Genomic DNA, 20679 nt, shown 5'->3' with positions numbered 1-20679 from the left:
TAAGACCTTGTGAAGCTCACAAGTATAAGATTTAGCTGCTCCAATGACTAGAGAAACAATCTCCATCATAAATAGTTTGAATCTGGAGGGACAAGGTTCATGAAGTATTTTTCCCAATCCTATTCTTATTTTATACAGTAGAAAATCAATAATTTGGTTTAGACCCATAAAAAAAAATTCCCCCAAAAAAATTTGGTTTAGGCCCTCAGCCCTAATGAGTTTTGTTCGGATTTTGCATCTGAATCTACACCGAAAGAAGTATATCATCATTATTTTGATTGCCTGGCAGATTTATGCAAGGTTAATTTAATCATGGTTTTACGGAGTCCAGTTTTCTCAATTTAGCACAATACAATGAACCATGAGCTTACCATGTGATTAAAATGTGGATAGATTGTGATTCATTGACTATTTTCCCGTGACTCGGCTAGCCCAGTATAACTCGATCCTTGATAATCAAGTGATTCATTTATTTGATGCCAGTCTACGAAAGTGATGGCTATAGTTATCTCAGGGACAGTCCTTTTGACAGCATCCCATCCATTTGGGTGCCAGCTTCACCTTCCTGTCCTTTTTTAAAAATATATATATATATATAAATGAAAATTAATGACAGCCTGATTGAGACAGAAGCCACCACAGCTATGCAGGTGAACAGATCATATTCCCTCAATGCCCATAGAGTTTAAAAACCAAACATGACGAAGGATCTGCAACAGCTCTATTTGTAGAGGACAGTTCTAGACTCTTGTTTTTGCATCTGGTGGCCCCTAATTAAACTATTCTGTGTTGGAGAGAGACTGGCCGAGCTAGGGGGAGGAGTCAGATGGGGAATTAGTCTGGAATCCTTACATGGGCACAAGAGGGTGAAGTCTGACCTCCCGTTCCAGTGCTGTTGAACCTTATCTAGACTTAAAGGTAAAGGTAAAGGTTCCCCTCGCACATATATGCTAGCCATTGCCGTCTCTAGGGAGCAGTGCTCCTCTCCGTTTCAAAGCCGAAGAGCCAGCACTGTCCGAAGTCGTCTCCGTGGTCATGTGGCCGGCATGACTCAACGCCAAAGGTGCACGGAACGCTGTTACCTTCCCACCAAGGTGGTCCCTATTTTTTCTACTTGTATTTTTACATGCTTTCGAAATTGCTAGGTTGGCAGAAGCTGGGACAAGTAACGGGAGCTCACCCTGTTACACGGCAGCACTAGGGATTCGAACCGCTGAGCTGCCAACCTTTCGATCGACAAGCTCAATGTCCTAGCCCCTGAGCCACCGCGTCACTGTTATCTAGACTTACCCTGGTGCAAATCATCAGTCTGAAAAGATTCCGGTGTAAAGATTTGAGCAGTAAAACAGCCAATTGAATTATTCATGTGTGGATCTGGTTGTCTGTGCCTCACATTCTGGCAGAGTTGCAGGACCCATTTGCCAGAGTTTGAGACTTGTCTGCTAGATCCAATGACCCAATTAAGGATGTTGCATTAACCTGGCCAGTGTGTGTTTTACCATTTGATAGTCCCATGTTGTATCAACCTAATCACTCACACTGGAATGCACATACAGGTAGTCCTCAACTTACAATCACAATTGAGCCCAAATTTCTATTGCTAACAATTGTTAAATGAGTTAACACTGTTCCGAGCTTTATCACAGTTGTAAATTAGTTAAATGAATCTGGCTTTTCCATGACAAAAGGTTGCAAAAGATTGCAATCACATGACCCTGAGTTACTACAGCCGTCATAAATATGAGCCAGTTGCCAAGCATTTGAATTCTGATCATGTGATCATTGGGATGCTGCAACAGTTTAAGTGTGAAAAATGGTCATAACTCACTTTTTGTCAATGCTGTTGTAATTTTGAACGGTCATTAAACAAAAGGTTGTAAAACAAGGTGTCAGGGTTCCAAGTAACACCCCCAACGAAAGCAGACTCTAAGGCTAGAAATTCCTCAAAGTTCCATTTTATTAGAGATGTCATATTGCCACACTTGGGAAAATCTGAATATTAAAGTTTCCAGGTTTTCCCCACTCAAAGGAAAATCCAGGTCCCTGCCCAGCACTCCACATGTCCATCACATGGCCCAATCAATGCACCGTCCCAACTGGAGATGCCTCCCAGTCACACACTCCAGGTGCAGGGCAGGATGTCCTTGACTCTCAGAAAAAGGAATGTTATTATATATAGATAACTGCCCTACTCTATACAATCCCCCTCCCAGTTTCCCAAAGCACCAAATGTGGCAGGCCTGAAGATCCAAAGTAAAAGATGGCTTCCAGGCCTGACGCAAGGACTACCTGTATGAGGACTTGACTCATGCAATCAGAAGCCATGATGGTCAACATATTGTCAATATGTTAATATCCTACTAAAGTGTGGAGGGAACTACCATTCAAGCTATTTATAACCAGATGATGTTTTTTTTCCATGTTTGACTTTGACACAGAACCATTATTTCATCTTCACAGCTGTCCATAGGAAGGCAAAAAAAAGTGTCACAACATGCCAGCAAATTCCACTCCTAACGTACTTGTTTTTAACATATCACTATGAGTGGATGATTTGTCATTTTGCTATCATCATGTTTAGGAAGGGATGCTTACACAAGGACCGAAAAGATGGTGCTTTATGGATTTATTTATGGATGACAATATGTTTGTAATTTTGGTCAGATATGGGAAATCTTTTGATGAACATCTAGCGGCCGTCTCCAGGAGGGCCTTCCACCAGGTTCGCTTGGTGCGCCAGTTGTGTCCCTTCCTTGACTGGGATGCCCTATGCACAGTCACTCACGTTCTGGTTACGTCTCGGCTGGATTATTGCAATGCTCTCTACATGGGGCTGCCCTTGAGGTGCACCTGGAGGCTGCAGTTGGTCCAGAATGCAGCTGCGCGAGTAGTAATGGGAGCCACCCGAGGCTCCCGCGTAACACCTCTGCTCTGCAGTCTGCACTGGCTTCCTGTGGTCTTTCGGGTGCGCTTCAAGATTTTGGTTACCACCTTTAAAGCGCTTCATGGCTTAGGACCCGGGTACTTACGAGACCGCCTGCTGTTACCTTATGCCTCCCACCGACCCGTACGCTCTCACAGAGAGGGTCTCCTTAGGGTGCCGTCCGCCAAACAATGTCGGCTGGCGACCCCCAGGAGTAGGGCCTTCTCTGTGGGAGCTCCGACGCTCTGGAATGAACTTCCCCCTGGCATACGTCAGGTGCCTGATCTTCGGACCTTCCGTCGTGAACTAAAAACATATCTATTTACTCAAGCGGGACTGGCATGAATTGGTTGATTTTATTGGGGGTTTTAATCTATATTTTAAATTTTAAATTTAAAATTTAAAATTTATTTTAATTTGTCAGCCGTCTACTAATTTGGTCCATTTTAAATATGTTTTAATTGTATATATTTTGTATTTTACTTTGGCTGTACACCGCCCTGAGTCCTTCGGGAGAAGGGCGGTATAAAAATTCAATAAATGAAATGAAATGAATGAAATTCCACTTTATACCCTATAATGGACGTCTCTGCATTTGCGGAGCAGCAGAGGTAGAAGACCTGGCTCACATCCTATTTGATTATTGCCTGTATAAGAGGGTGAGAGAGAGGTACCTCAGTCTATATACTAAATGAATGCTCCATTAGGAGCCCCATATCAAAACAACTTACCTTATGTGGGGCAATAATTTGAAAACAACATTTGTTTTATTAAAACTTTATTAACATTTAAAATCCTAAAATACAAGTAAAAATACATCTATAACAAAAATACATCCGTAATAATTATACAATTCAATGTCTGTCTGACAGTACATAATTCTTAACTTTGTTCATCTATTCCCACATATTCCTACTTAATCGACATATTAAAACACATTTTGGATCTTATGTTATTCTATACATTTAATATGGCAAAGTACTTGAGCAAAATGGTTCAGTTGAGATCGGCATATGTGGGACTAATTGGGGTAGATTGTAGGGGTGATACTGAAATATAATTTTATCATATTTTATATATCCATATATTAAAGTATTGTATTGTATTCCAAGCTCATTTTAAATTGTATTTTATTCCAATTTTATTTTAAATTGTATTTTATTCCAATTCCATTTTAAATTGTTTTTGTCAGATTTTAGTAATAATTTATCTTTGGAACTCTGCACTTTGATATGGCCCAAGGGCTGATCAATAAAGTAAACTAATTTAACTTTAGAGAGGATAAAGTTACTAAATTTGTTACAGTTGTTGTGAAGTCATCTCTTTATACATTTTCTCTCTTAACTGTACTCTTATTCAAAATTCCTAATAAAATGTATATATTAGAAAAAGGGAATGGATGCTATCCATATTCATCTTTAAGGCCGCATGTAGATTATTTTTGCAAATTATCCTGCTACCCACATCAGTTTGTGTTCCTCATTAAATATAGAGTTTGTGTACTGCCTGCCTTTTGCAGAGACAATTCAAAGTTATTGAAAAAAATATAACTTTGCAACCAGGAGATGCATTTATTATCCTCACAGCATCTTTCTCTTAGTCATAGGTTTGCCATTAAAGTTAGTACAGCTTGTCTTGCCTGAACTTTATTTTAACCACTCTTGCAGAGCAAGTAATATCTTCCTAAACTGCTTTTCTCCCAGCACAGCACTTCCATAAAAGTGCTAATGCAACTTAACAAGTTCAGCTGTGACTTTAATTATCTGACTCACAGCTGCTGCCAGTAACTGACAAGAGTTTAATTATTTTCATACTTTTGCCTTGGAAGTGGCTTGGGGCTCAGTGCCAGAAGTGTGCTGGGTAAAAGAGTTGGTGCTAGCACATACTTTTCTATGTATATTTCCCATTGCATGCCTCTCACTGTGTGCCAGTTTACTCTCTTGTAATCCCTTCCTCCCAATGAATGGAAATCCAAACATTAATTCTCTTCTTGCTAATTATTCCAGCAGTAGGATAAGCATTCCAAAAGTGGGGGAAAAAGGAAAGCTTGTAATCAGAGTTGTGGTCATTTCATTCTCAACTCAGAAACTATGTAACTTAAGTTACATAGGGTCTCTCAAACTTCATGTTAAACTTTTAATGAAATTCCCAGATAGATTCAGTTTAAAAGATTAGATACTGTAAGTGTACTTTCTATTTGGTAATTGTACATTTGACAAGCAGGTGGCCCTGAAACGTAGAGTTAGAGAATCTAAAATGTGCTCTGCTTGTATTCTTTGATCTATTACACTATTGGTATTTAAGATATACCATCAGTATATTTTTTCTTGTAAGCGTCATATTTTGTGCTTCATCAGCTTACAAGGTCTTCCATAATCACCATTAGTCATTCCATTTCTCTGTAAAAAAAAGCACCAATTTGATACTAGCTAAGTTCAAACAATATGCTGTTGAACTGTAGTTGGTTTATTACAGAGGTGGGATTCATTTACCTTCCCTACTGGTTTGCAAATGTGAGCGTGCATGCAGTAGTTGCGCATTATGTCAGGGTGCGTGGGCGGAGCCTCCCTCAGTCATTGCTACCGGTTCGCACGATCCGGATAGAACCGGCTGAATCCCACCACTGGTGTATTAACATTATGTGAACCTGGCTAGTATAATTTATAAACCAAGGTTAATGGTTTAATTTGTAAGTCAAAGTTTAGGTGAGCAAGACAATTAAAATTTGTAAATTATGACTTAGTGTACTTTAGGAATAGTCATAATTATATTATGATTAGTACTTATTATTATACTTATTAAACTACCGTGTTTCCCTGAAAATAGTACCGTCTTGTATTTTTTTGAATCCTGAAATAAGCGCTTGGCCTTATTTCACTCAAAAGCCCAATTGGGCTTATTATCATGGGATGTCTTATTTTGGGGGAATAGGGTAATTGTCCAAATGCAGTACTTATAGTATAATATTGCTTACCTGTCTTTCTCTCTGCTTGCTTCTCCCTTTTTCTGATTTTTAATATGAATCTGCTATAGCCATTGTCAATTATATATTACATCATATACAATTCCTTCTTTTCTATGTGCAGCAAATAACATAAATCTTTCTCCTGCCTTACCTTTAATTAATTTGGGTGAGCCACTATAAATCCTAGCTTTGAGCAAAAAAACTGAAAGAGATACTTAACATGAACAAAACTACTTTCTTTAAAGCATTAATGCAGCTGCATCCTCTGCAAGATTTATATCACTGTTCTGAAAGCAGTGTCTAGCTGTCTCTATACTACAGGATTAAAAAATAGAAGAAAATTAAAACATATATAAAGAAATAGTAAAATGAGGTCTCCTTGTTAGCATCAAGGTGCAAACTTAAAATGATCATCTTCTTCCAAACTTTTAGATGTTATCTACTGCAGATTGATGTTATTTTTCTTTTCTCAAATGGATTTGTTACGTTTATTCTTTTATTGAAGTTGTACGTTTTATCATATTTGCTTTCAATTATCAAAAACTGCATGGTGTCATTCGATTGAGAGGTGTGTGTGTCTGTCTGTGTGTGAGTACAGGTAGTCCTCAACTCACGACCACAACTGAGCCTAAAATTTATGTTGCTAAGTGAGAAATTTGTTAAGTGAGTTTTGACCCATTTTAAGACTTTTCTTGCCACATTTGTTAAGTGAATCACTGCAGTTGTTAAATTAGTAACACAGTTATTAAGTGAATCTGGTCTCCCCATTGACTTGGCTTGTCAGAAGGTCGCAAAAGGAGGTCACATAACCCCAGGAGACTGTAAATGTCATAGATGTGAGTTAGCTGTCATAAATCACGTGACCACAGGGATGCTGCAACGATGGTAAGTGTGAAAAATAGTCATAAGTTACTTTTTTCAGTGCCGTTGTAACTTTGAACGGTCACTAAGCGAACTGTTGTAATTCGAGGACTACTTGGATTAGGAAAAGAAAAAGCAGGTCTGGAAATGCATCTTTTGAAGATAATTATCAGTAGGTGGCAGCAGCTGGCCAACTCCATCTGATCTGATCTAAGCAGGTCAGGAGAGCAAGTACTTGGTTGAGTTATCATTATGAAATATCGGATTGTGGGCTAAACTGGAATGTAAAAACCCTCCTGGAAGAAGGCAGTGGCACTACTAGCACCCTAAAATTGTATGGTTATTATGTTGAATCAAGATCAAATGTAGATAGAGAATAAAAGAAGGCTACAGAATTTGATTAGATTCCTTTGATTTGATTTGATTTGATTTGATTCCTCAAGACAGCGTCCTTGGACCAACACTCTTCATACTATACATTAATGAGCTTTGTGACCACATCTCAAGTAATTGTGTTCTCTTTGCTGACGATGTCAAACTATTTAACACCACAGACAATACATCTATCATTCAAAAAGACCTTGATCATCTAACCGCTTGGTCTAAAAATTGGCAACTCCAAATCTCAACCAGCAAATGCTCAGTCTTACATATAGGAAAAAAGAACCCAAACACTAAGTACATACTAGATGGACATTACCTTACAGATGACCCCCATCCCGTTAAAGACCTTGGAGTTTTCATGTCAAATGATCTAAGTGCCAAAGCCCACTGCAACTACATAGCAAAAAAAGCTCTAAGAGTTGTAAACCTAATCTTGCGTAGCTTCTTTTCCAAAAACACCACACTACTAACCAGAGCATATAAAACATTTGCTAGACCAATTCTAGAATACAGCTCGCCTGTTTGGAACCCTCACCACATCTCTGACATCAATACAATTGAACGTGTCCAGAAATATTTTACAAGAAGAGTTCTCCATTCCTCTGAAAACAACAAAATACCTTATCCCACCAGACTTGAAATCCTAGGCTTAGAAAACTTGGAACTCTGTCGCCTTCGACAAGACCTAAGTTTAACTCACAGAATCATCTATTGTAATGTCCTTCCTGTTAAAGACTACTTCAGCTTCAATTGCAATAATACTAGAGCAACCAATAGATTTAAACTTAATGTCAACCGCTTTAATCTAGATTGCAGAAAATATGACTTCTGTAACAGAATCATCAGTGCTTGGAATACTTTACCTGACTCTCTGGTCTCTTCCCATAATCCTAAAAGCTTTAACCAAAAACTCTCTACTATTGACCTCACCCCATTCCTAAGAGGACCATAAGGGGCGTGCATAAGCGCACAAACGTGCCTACCGTTCCTGTCCTATTGTTTTTCTTTTCTTCTTCCTATATACATATATGCTTATACCTCCTTATATTTACTCATATATGTGTTTATATATTATATAATCTTTTTGTATGATACCTACATATATTGTTATGACAAAATAAAATAAATAAATAAATAAATAAAATTAGTTGTTTGAAACTTCTCTTACACTCTTTGTTTAAAAAAAAGAGATACATCACTTCTATCAAAATTCCATTGCTGCACCCAGCAATATGGATCTGTCCTTCCGGTGTTGTATACTAATTTATTTAAATTATGGTGGTTAAACACAACTGTAGAAGATATTACTGAATCATCTAAGCACAAATTCAGAACAATGCTGTAAGATCTGAAGACTAATAAGTAAATCACTTACTAGAAAGAGCTCTTGTAAAGCTAAATAGTTTGAGATTCTAACTCCATTTATATGTTTAGGGATATATGCTTCATATATCCCTAAACCTTTTCAGGAGCTAGCTCACAGTGTGGAGGAAACAGGACTGTGAATGGGTTTAAGCATCTCAATAGGAGCCATGGTGGCACAATGGTTAGAATGCAGAATTGCAGGCTAACTCTTTCCACAGCCAGGAGTTCGATCCTGACCAGCTCAAGGTTGACTCAGCCTTCTATCCTTCCGAGGTGGGTAAAATGAGGTCCCAGATTGTTGGGGGGCAATACGCTGACTCTGTAAACCACTCAGAGTGCACTCTAAAATGCTATTGCCATATGGTGGTACACATCCTTTTCTGACTTTGTCCATCTGGAAAACAGTCCATGCGAAGAATCTTACGTTTAATAGCATTTCAGCCTGGTTTTTAGCCTGCAGCTGATCCATCTTTCTTCCTTATTGTTTCCTCAGCATGCCATCGTCTTCTGTAAAGATTTATGAAAAGTCAAATCAATAACTTTTGTAAAGATATTCCACTTGTTTTGCTTCACTACAGTAAAGTGTTTAGATTGCAATCCTTAATTCAATGCTCAATGTACACAAACCGTATTATAAGCTGATAGAACAGATAAATTATGTGCTTCTGTAATCATTGAATATAACTTTTATATATCTGATTACATAAACATATCATTACTACCCCCCCCCAATATAAGCTATCCTAGCAAGGATATGATCGTTTCAAAAATATGACTTTTATGATGATATACAGTAAATTATTTTTAATAGGAATGCAGTAGCAGAAGGATAATGTATTTCACCATGTTCTTGAAAATTTATATTACTATTTTAAATATGCAATGGCTGAGCTTAGCCTATATTTGGCAAGCAACTGCTTGTTTACTGAATAAATTACCATTAGCCAAATAGGACAGAATTGGCTAAACTCACACAATGCTAACAATAGTGGGTTTCAATTTTGGCTCGTGGGCATGCGCAGAGACATCTGGGCGGGTGGGCGGAGCCTCCCACCACTGCCACTACCGGTTCGCCCAAACTGGGGCGAACCGGTAGCAACCCACCACTGAATGCTAAGTCATAACATGTGGTTGATAAACTACCGTAGGTGGGTTCCTACAAATTGCTGGCCTAAATCCAATTTTCACCTGTTTTTCAATGGGCAAAAAACAGCTGAAAAACGACCCAAAACGGGCAGGACGGGGCGGGGCCAGCCAGTGGTGAGATTAGTCCAAACTGGTCAGAATTCTGAATCCCACCTCTGTCTTTGAGGCGAGTGGTCGGGAGGCAGGGCTGGGTGTGATGAGTGATGTTGAATTGGCCACACCCACCCAGTCATATGAACACTCGGCCATGCCTACCCAGCCAGAGAACCGGTTGTTAAATTATTTAAATCCCACCACTGGCTATGCTATAATCTTGCTTGATTTTGCTTAGCATATACAAACTCACATCAGTTTTAGTTTTATGTGCAAACCAGGCCAGAATGACATATTCAACAGATCAATTAAAAACAACCTTGCTTGACATTATGCATGAACGCAGGCTGTACATCAAGCTAATATTCACAAAAGGGACAGTAATACTCAGATATTCCAGCAGTGGGCAGACATTGCAAGCACTCTTTTTTAAAAATTTGACTCATTTTACATTTTTGTTGAAAACTTCATTGAGTACCATATAGCTCCTGTATTTTGAATAGGAAAATGCTGGACTGAATGTCCCACCATCTACTTTCAGGTTTTCATCTGAATATGAAGCACTGCTTAAAAAAATACCTTATAGAAGTACTTCATCTTGGAATAAAGAATTAATAGGTTAGAAAAGAACTAGTTAGAAAGAATTTGTCCTTGCTAGTTTGCTTTTTATATCATCTAAACCAGGGGTGTCAAACTCGATTTCATTGAGGGCCAAATCAGGGTTGTTTTTGACCTCCGGGGGGGGGGGAGTGGGCGTGACTAGGGGGCATGCCCAGCTCGATATAACTCATGTCGGAGACACCTATGGTAGCCCGAGCGCTCTGCCAGAGAAAACGGCCCTCCTGAGCTCTGTTTTCGCTGGCAGAGGCACCACGGGCAAGTCCTTCACTGTTTCCAGGGTGGCCCTACAGGCCATATCTAAGCAGCCCATAGACCGGATCCAGCCCCTGGGCCTTGAGTTTGACACCCCTGATCTAAACTTAGAATTTGTAAATACTTTCTGGTAATAAATCCACCCAACTACTATGTTAGGAAAAAATTCAACAAAAGTATGATGATCTACATTTACCCCAATTTAGGCCATATTGCAAATATAATAAATTAAAAATAAATATCTATCTGGAAGCATTGCTTCCCTAATCCGTCATTTAGATTATTTATATTTTGCAAGATCTCTTAATTTTTCCTATGTGTTAGCAAACTTAAAAGCACAATAAATAAATGCCTAAACATTCCACAGATTCCAGTTAGAGAGATTTGTATAAGTTATCTGGGAATTCTGGTTTTAAGGATAACAACTGCAGCAAGACCCAAAATGGAAAGGTTCAACTCTATCCACAATGGAGGAATGGGTGATGGAAATGATGAAACTTGTGGAGATGGCTGAATTAATTTCTCTGCTTAGTGGGGAGGAAAACACAATATCTACATTTATGAATGACTGATGATAGACTTTTTTGTATGAAAAGGAAAAATGCATTTATGATTTGTAATTTTGATGAGAAAAAAATTGGAGAACAGAAAAAAAGTGAGCTTTGTTATTATAAAGTAAGACATAACTTTGAAATTTGTAATTACATTTATTGCAAACGAAATTGGAAAGCTTCTATTTTTTATTCGTTCTTTTGATCTTTTCCTTGTTTTCTTTCTCCTTTTTTACAGATTCTACTTTCTCATTAGTGTTTACGTTCTTTGTAAAACTTTTAATATACTGTTTATTTTTAAAAAGGAAAAATTTGTATACTTTCTCAATTATAACAGTGAAACCAAAACATGTATTTATCTACATATTTCCCAAAGCAACTAACATGTTCACACACAAAGAATGAGGCAGCCAGTAAGGTCATTTTTAAAATCACCTAGATAAAACAGTAGAAAAATTGTATCAAAGAACATTGACCATCAGAGTTGGAAGAAACCTTGCAGTTCTATTCCAACCCTCTGCTCAAGCAGGAAACCCTATATACCAGGGCTGTCAAAATCGCGGCCCACAGGCCAGATGCATCACATGCTGGCCACGCCCACACTCGGTTTAGCAAAAGGGGAAAAAGTCACAATACATCACATGACGACAACATGACGAGGCGAGTTTGACACCCCTGCCCTATACCATTTCAGACAGGTAGCTGTCCAGTCTCTTCTTAAAAGCCTCCAATGATGGAGCACCTAAAACTTCAGAAGGCAAGCTGTTTCACTGGTTGATTATCCTCACTCTCAGAAAATTTCTCCTTAGTTCTAATTTAGATCTTAGATTAGTTTCCATCCACTGTTTGTTTTGCCTTTGGGTGCTTTGGAGGATAGGTTGACTCCCTCTTCTTTGTGGCAGCTTCTCAAATATTAGAACATTGCTATCATGTCTCCCCTAGTCCTTCTTTTCACTACATTAGTCTTATCCAATTCCTGCAACCACTCATCATGTTTTAGTCTCCAAATCCCTAATCAGTTACCCTCCAGATATTTTTGAGAAGGGAAATCATGATGTCTGAAAGACAAGACAGCCCCGCTACTCTCATCTGTGTTATCAAAACACATCAAAAAGGCCAGCAGATGCGGGTGAGGCAGGGTGTCAGAAAATGAAAATGGCAGTCACAGCAGTGCACAGTTGTAGACACTATTTTAAAAGTTGTACATCAAATTAAAACACATTATGCCTTATTCATGAAACCAAGATTTTGTCTGTGTGTCCCTGATCAAAATAAAGAAAAACTGTGGGTTTCAACGAGGAACAAATTGGCTCTGCTTTCTGAGTCCCACGATTCTGATCAAATAACTACTGCCCATAAAGCCAGCTGAATTACCCTCCATCAAATGGACTATCCTCTGTCTAAGCCTTTTTTAATCTTCGCAACCCTTCTCTAGGTCCACCTTTTACTAAGTTTTGATTCTGTTTGCTAATCGTTTTGCTCAAAGCACAAATATGTGCTTATTACTGAACATAGACCTGGGGATAAACTAGCCAATTAGATTTTAATCAAATATATTGGCAAACTCAACTTTAAGACTGCAGCCTCCATCTCACTCTCTTACCACCCCACATACACTGCCAGCCAATTATTGGCTGTCTGCATCAGGGGTCTCTAACCTTGGTCCCTTTAAGACTTGTGGACTTCAACTCCCAGAGTTCCTCAGCCATCTTTGCTAGCTGAGGGACTCTGGGAGTGAAGTCCACAAGTCTTAAAGGGACCAAGGTTGGAGACCCCTGGTCTGCATGACATACTAAGCCACAAAGCTCATGGCCACCTTACTTCCCATTATCCACTTACTGGTATGTTAAACATGATTTTGACGATTAACGTGTTGTCTGAATGCCAAATGCAGACAGCCCTTGACTTACGAAAGTTTATTTAGTGACCAAAGTTACAACAACACTGAAAAAAGTGACTTATGACCATTTTTCACACTTACAACCATTGCTGCATCCCTGTGGTCATCTGATCAAAATTCAGATGCTTGGCAACTGACTCATATTTATGACGGTTGCAATGCTCTGAGGTCTTGGGATCATCTTTTGCGACCTTCTGGCAAACAAAGTCAATGGGGAAGCCAGATTCACTTAACAATAATGTTACTAACTTAACAACTACAATGATTCACTTAACAACTGTGGCAAGAAAGGTTGTAAAATGGGACAAAATTCACTTAACAAATGTTTCACTTAGCAACATAAATTTTGGGCTCAATTGTGGTCATAAGTCAAGAACTTCCTGTAACCACCATTTCAGATTTGTAGAAATCAGTCTTTACAAGGATGTTTTATGAATCCAGCCTCATGTCCTAGAAATCAGACAAACCTGTAGAAATCAGGTGTACGTTCTGAAACACAACCAAAATGCCAGACTTTTAAAATGCTTGAATATTTTTCAATTAAAATATATGGAGATTTAAACAACAGTGGGTTTTATCTAACTGCCCATGCAGCATTACAAAATTAGTGTGCAAACTAAATTCCATTCATAAACAACAAAAAAAGATTTCTTGAAAACGCAACAAAAGAAAGACTTGCAATGAAAGAACAGAAGATCCTAACAGCCAACTAACAGCCCTTCCACAGCACCACAAACCTCATGCAACACTTTCACACAACTATAGTAATGCTTTCACTGCTATTCCCCTTAGGCTGTGGAGGATAAGGGAGAGGATTAGCCAGCTGGCCAATTGGAAGCAGAAAACAAAAATTCCAGCAGCTGTCTGTCTCTCCGTTCTCACTACAATTGTTTTCATAGTAAGGGTGAGGAGAAATGGCAAAGCGACTCCTGGAATACTTCAAAATAACATGGTTTGGCAGCCAGTAAGGTACTACGTATGGCACTTTAGTTCAAGAAAGGAGAGCCTAAATGCTAGGAAGCAGATAAAGGTCGGAGTTCCCACAAATAAGAAGTAGCTACACTTCATAGTTCCAGAGAAAACACTGCAAAACCATTATTTTCAGCTGAACCAAAAATTAATTAGCACAGCCTGTAAGCTGCAGAATCATAAGAATACAGATCAGTGCAGCTCTTGTGCATGGAAAGATTTCAGTATCTACAGCCAATAGAAATGATAACAGCAATGGGAACTGCCACCAGCATGAATACTGGTCAGTGTGCACTCTTCCAATTAAACAGACATCATGACTCACATATGAAATTACATTATCATATTAAAGAGTGTCCTTCTGGATTTCTCAGAGGCTTAAAGAGAGTTACTTTGTTGGAAACACAAGCAAGTCCAATTAGATTTGAACAGCTGTTTCTGGTGTTCTTAAACAGGGTGATTTAACACAGCATTTGTATTCTTCTCTGATTCCGTCTTTCCGGAGATCCTAGAGATAGATAGATAGATAGATAGATAGATAGATAGATAGATAGATAGATAGATAGATAGATAGATAGATTGATGATAGATAGCGATAGTTGATAGAGATAGATAGAGATAGAGCAAAACATCTTTTAGTTCTATAGTACCAAATGTAAATTTATGATGACTATGATCATGATTTATTATTTATAGCTTTTATGTACACTGAGAGCACAGAAGACAAATTCCTTATGTGTTCAATCACACTTGGCCAATAAAGAAATCCTATCCTATCCTATCCTATCCTATCCTATCCTATCCTATCCTATCCTATCCTATCCTATCCTATCCTACCCTACCCTACCCTATCAATGAAGAACCAACAATTTTGAAGAGTAGTGTAATGTCATATTATATAAATTCACAGATTCCAAAATAGACTAGATTTAAGTTTTAAGACAATGACTCTGTTCTTATACATGCTATACCCAAAAGGAAGAACAAAAAAGTTTATGAACTAATCTTACTCCACTTTGAACCTTCATTGTGATTATTGGTCCAAGTTAAAAAATTTACCTGAAGCTCAGCATGCCATCAAATTGAAAATAATTCCAGTAAAGTAGAGTGGAGAACGTTCTGCACTAGGACCAAATGAGTGTTCAATGTGCTCCAAGGGGTTATAGCAGGAACAACTGGAAGAGTGAGTTTTTATGCCGGGTCTTGAGCTCCTAGTTAGAATGAGGGAAACACTGAATAGCTCCCCGAAGTAAACAAACAATATTTGGGTTGAAGAATAACCCACATTTGAAACTTAAACAAGTCTTTAAATTCCAGTTTCAGCAAATGAGGACTGCTCCCGATTCAGATAACACTGTAAGCCTCAGGAAGGTGTCTGCCCTTTTAATGAATCATATAATAAAATAGCTTCAGGGGACACCATCATGAATTCTTTATAGGTGCTTAGTGTGTTGGGTGAACACAGCTGGTGAGTTAGCATGCAATTAAATGCTCACCAAGACACAGACAGCATCTGCAGCAAACCAGGACCGGAGTCAAAATGATGGCACTGATGTCACACGGCAAACTCCCTTTTGTCCTGATCTCCCAGCAACTGCCACAAATGCACCTCTTCCTACCTCATGAAGGTTACAAAACATGTTTTACATCACATTTGCTTCCCTGTCAGGGACGCCTAAACTTATCCATAAGCCTTGTAGCTGAGTCAATGGGCCTCTCTTCCTACCCTTAGGGCTCCAGTTGATTAGAAGGCTGTTTAAAAGAAGTGTTTCTTCATTCAGCAACAACAAAAGCAAAAAAAAAAAAAAAACACCACCACACAACTATTTTGGCAGTACAGGCTTATTCTATAAGTATTCTGTGAACCGCCCTGAGTCCTTAGGGAGATAGGGCGGTATATAAATATAAATAAATAAATAAAATAAATAAATAAATATAGTTTCAGGTTAAGTTTTCTCCGTGCAGAATGGGAATCGGAGCACATCCCACATGGACCCATCTGACTTTTGTTGCCAAAGCTTCCGCTGCTGCTGCTGCAGCGACCTAATTTTATTTTATTTTTTTTGAGGGGGGGGGTGAAAGAGAAGGTAGGCTATCCTACAGCTCAACTTAGGCACAGATGCAACAGACCTTGCGCACCTGTTTATATATATAAATATATATAAATATATATATATTTTGGGGGGGGTGACAACCCACGCTTTATATTTTGCTCAAACCAGATGGGCTCCTGCCTTTCCTGATGCCCTATTATTTTTCTCCACAACGTGACACGATTCTAGTGATTGGTACACCAACCTCTTAAACGCATCTTTTCTTCTTTTCTTTTATGTACACTGAGAGCTGTGTGCACCAAGACAAATTCCTTGTGTGTCCAATCACACTCGGCCAATAAAAAAATCCAATCCTCTCCTCTCCTCTCCTCTCCTCTCTTCTCTTCTCTTCTCTTCTCTTCTATTCTATTCTATTCTATTCTATTCTATTCTATTCTATTCTATTCTATTCAAACCCATGCCTATTCCCAATCGACAGGCAACGCTTTGTTATTGTTTGGTTTCCCGCAAAGAGGGCTAGAAAGTTCGATTCGTTGCAACCAACGCAAATCATCCATCAGATCTCGAAACCCCAACACCCCCCCCATCCCCATGTTAAAAAACAACAACAACAACAAAAGCCCCCAACATCCAGCAAAACCACCCCCACCCCAAAGGAAGCAATCTGCCCGGCCGGAATCCCACCCTTCGTTCCTTCCGCGATCGAACAGGGGGTTGTGGGAGGGGCGGGGGGGAGAGAAGGAGGGAGGGGGGGAGCAGAAGCAGCTGCAAGGGGGAGCGTTAGGACTCGCCTGCGTCCATCTGGTTGACAATCTCGGCAGCCAATCAGGGGGCGCCTCCTTGAAGGACTTGTGACAGGCAGGGCGGCCTCTTGGCTGAAGCTTGGCAAGCCGGCGAGGCTGGGCGGGCCCAGCTTGGCCGTGGCTGCTGCTGCTGCTGCCGCTGCCGCTCAAGGGAGGGGTTTAGAATAGAATCCATAGCGCTGACCGGCCAGATTCAAGGCACATTAAGCTCGCCGGGCACCCGCGCGCGCCTGAGCATCTTCGGCGGCGGCGGCGGCGGCAAGCGAGGAGCAAAGCAAAAAAAAAGAAGAAGGTGGGGGTGGGAGAAGCTGAGCCAGACAAAGCAAAGATGGCAGGGATCCTGGCTTGGTTCTGGAACGAGAGGTTTTGGCTGCCCCACAATGTCACTTGGGCGGATCTGAAGAACACCGAAGAAGCCACCTTCCCTCAGGTGGAGGACCTCTACTTAGCCTTTCCCCTGGCCTTCTGCATCTTCATGATCCGCATGCTTTTCGAAAGGTGAGGTGGCATCGCCTTCCTTCGTCCCCCCGTCCATCCGCCCGTCCGTCCCCCCGCCCTATCTCACCTCAGCCTCCGGTGGGAAAAGTCCGCTCTTCCCGTGAACAACGGGCGTACCCGGCTGGGTGGCTGGCTGGGGTGTCGCGTTGGCCTCTTGGGGTTGGTTGGTGTGTGCCTGAAGCTATATATATATATATGTGTGTGTGTGTGTGTATAGGGTTCTTTCCCTACCACCAATCTATTTAGCTATATATCACCACATAGAAAGATAGATAGATAGATAGATAGATATCCATCCCTTATGGCATGTGTCCCCCCCCCACCCCAATTTAGCCTCTGGAGTTAGGACTATGGGATGGACGGATCAAACTTCCCTGAAGAAAAAGATGAGAGGGGAGGGAGGAATGTGGTTTCCTTAACATTTGTTTTAGTCCAGGTTGTGATCATTGGATTTGTAAAGCAAAAAACAAAAAACAAAAAAAAACACCCCAACATAAACAACAAGAAAAGCATTTATTTTGGCTGGGGAGCATCTGAGTTCATTGTAGATCCGCTCTTCCGTAGTAACAGAGCAGGAGGTTTTGCGATGGGCAACATGCCCACATGATGGCATTCAAAGGCAAAATTTCATTGACAGGCATCAGCCAGTCTGCTGGTATCAAGAGTAGAAGAATGGGGATTTTTTTTTATGTGTGTGTGTGGTTTTATCCTGTGGAGAATGATATGCTTTGGAAAAAGCAAAACTCTTGTCTCTTGTTAGCTCAATCAACTTCTTTTGAACAGCCTCATGGCTTTGTGTTTCAGATAAATGTAGCAGGATTCAGTGGAATGTACTTTAAGATAGGCCCTCGGACTCCAAACAGTGTTTTCTTATAGCAGGATTAGGAAGGAGAAACTATAAAGTGCATTGAAAGAAAAAAAATATGCTTTCTTTACATAGCCATAGCCTTAAATGAGTTTTTAAAATAGTTTAATCCCAGGCTGAAGCTATAGAATTTCAAGCAGGTAAAAACAAATAAGAGTCATGAGCCCTGGATCAGAATAGATCCTAAATAACTTTTCAATATTGTTCAATTCTAAAAATAAATCTCTACTTTTTATAAGCAAGTGATTTGTATATTGTTATACAACAAAGGATTAGGGTTGTGAATTTACTTAAAAGAGTACCGTAATATATTCTTGTCATATACTAGATTGCATTAATAATGAAGGTACATTTCATGTTCGTTTTTAGTCCTCAACTAAAAAAAAAAAAAATTCACTACAGGTAAAATGTCTGTTGATCAAATTAGCAATGTAATAAATCATAGTTCCTAAATTCTAATGTAAACTGGTGAAACATTGTAAATGTCACCCAATCCATAGAATAAAGATCGTATACAGTAAAAGGGGTTGATTGTTCTTGGAGAATTGCTTAGCTATACTTCTGCATAATTCTTTTCCCAATCCCTTAGGATTGATACTGTTTAGAATTTTACTTTTTTATTCCAGGTTTCCAGGTGATAATAGTCAATCCAAATTGTTAAGATTTTCTTTGTCATTGATTTGTTTAATATCCTGATTGCGTATAATGTATCAAAGCTCTTAATCTGACATACTAGATGATAAAAGGATGAGATTGATAACAGTATATGGACCCTTTTTTCTTTATTCCTTGATTTTTACTTTTAATCCCCTGACTCTTCTGGGCGCTCACATTTTTGGTTCCGGGTGAACTGGTTGTTACAGTATGTGATGCCAACCTCTGGGAGTACTGTATAATTCCATTTCAGAAGAAACTGCATGTTCAGTAATTTTATGCACTTCCTATGAATTGCTTTTTGTAAAAAGAAGGATACTCAGATTTTCAATGTTTGCAGGAGGAGGACAGGGGAAATACATTTGAAAACTACATGTGTTAGGTTTAGGGTTAAATGCTGAACTTTAATTAGGTCTGGATGAAAATTGTTTATTTTTAAATTAATATAGGAAACTCTAAACCAAACAGAATTGATTATTTATGAAGTTACATTAGCCAATTCTGGTATATTTGGAGCATTGGTACAGATGCCTGGATTCAGAGTTTTAACCATGATTTGTCAACTAAGCCACAATTTGGATGAACTCCCAATTTTAAGCTATAAACCATTGTTTACAAATCACAGTGGCTAGATTCACACACTGTGCTAAGCCAAAATCAAAATCAAATGTCTAATGACCTAGGCCAGTGTTGGCAACACTTTTTGGCACCGAGTGTCAAAATGGGAGTGCGCACGCACGCGGGAGAGCTACCGGACACCAGAAGAGCAGCTTTCTGGTGTGCATGCGTGGGAGTGCTGGAAACCGGAAAAGCAGTTCTCCAGCATGCATAAATGCTCCGGGAAGCTGAGCTACCGATTTCCAGCGTGGGCATGTACGCCGGTCACCTGGTCTTCCAGTTTCTGGCGTGCATGCACATGTAAAGACCAGCTGGCTGGCATGCATGCGCGCACCAGAAACTGGAAGCTCAGCTTCCCGGTGTGCGCATGCATGCCAGGGAGCTGCTCTTCCAGTTTCCGGCGCTCCCGTGGGTGCGAAGACCAGCTGGCCGACGCGCATGTGCATGCCGGAAGAGTAACGGGCGATGGCTGGAGTGCCCAGAGAGATGGCTCTATGTGCCACTTCTGGCACGTGTGCCATAGGTTTGCCGTCAGGGGCCTAGGCCCTAGTATAATCTATAAACCTTGTCAGATTGTTCTGGGCTTCTTTGCTGTCTAATTTTTAAGGACAGAACAAAATGATGCTGCTTCCTCTCCAGAATTCTGATCATGTTAATGTTTTGTGATTGAAAATTTCTGGAAGGGGGAAGGTACTACTTCAAATCCTTGGTTCAGAGACAAAGGCATGGTTTATTTAAGCATGATTTTTGAAATAAAGTTATAAACTACCATCTATAAACACAGTGGCTGGATTTGTACAGTACATTAAAGCACAGCCCAACAATACACATTATGACTTAGCATTATGTGTAAACACAGTGACAATGTGGCTTGTGATCTGATGACCCAATGCAAAAGGCTACTGCATTCTAAACTATACCTGTTTTTTTCTCTGTTGGCTTGTCCGTATTTCACATGCCCTCTAAGTTTAAAAACAAGAAGACAGGAAAATATAACATGTATGCAAAGTATACACAAGCTGCATTCATGCAACAATTTTTGCTTAACCATTCTTTATTGAATAAATGAAAAAGTATGGGTTTACACATTATGGATTTCTGTGCTTGTGAGAGGAAACAAAAAAATTAGTATGCTTTTGTAGCAAACCATAGTTTAA

General features: G+C 39.6%; 1 protein-coding gene and 1 long non-coding RNA gene across 3 annotated transcripts in view; one reads left to right on the top strand and one right to left on the bottom strand.

Moving 5' to 3' along the window:
- Positions 1–3738: 3738 nt before the first annotated feature.
- On the bottom strand, positions 3739–16443 carry LOC131202359 (uncharacterized). Of its 2 annotated transcripts, none has more exons than XR_009156139.1 (3): positions 16329–16443; positions 15090–15241; positions 3739–9005 (listed from the first exon to the last, which is right to left on the bottom strand). It is a non-coding gene; the product is annotated as an uncharacterized LOC131202359 (long non-coding RNA). The 2 variants fall into 2 exon arrangements; XR_009156137.1 differs by lacking the exon at positions 16329–16443 and adding an exon at positions 15527–15790.
- A 584-nt stretch (positions 16444–17027) lies between these two features.
- Positions 17028–20679, top strand: part of CERS6 (ceramide synthase 6) — a 127795-nt gene continuing 124143 nt past the window's right edge. Inside the window, exon 1 of the mRNA XM_058191197.1 lies at positions 17028–17385. Within this exon, the coding sequence (XP_058047180.1) occupies positions 17216–17385 (170 nt within the window). The 5' untranslated portion in view covers positions 17028–17215. The remainder of the gene's footprint in view (positions 17386–20679) is intronic.

This window comes from Ahaetulla prasina, chromosome 1 (genome assembly GCF_028640845.1).
Source record: "Ahaetulla prasina isolate Xishuangbanna chromosome 1, ASM2864084v1, whole genome shotgun sequence".
Classification (NCBI taxonomy): Eukaryota; Metazoa; Chordata; class Lepidosauria; order Squamata; family Colubridae; genus Ahaetulla; species Ahaetulla prasina.
The sequence above is the reverse complement of the archived record's forward strand: the minus strand, read 5'-3'. Positions and strand labels throughout refer to the sequence as shown.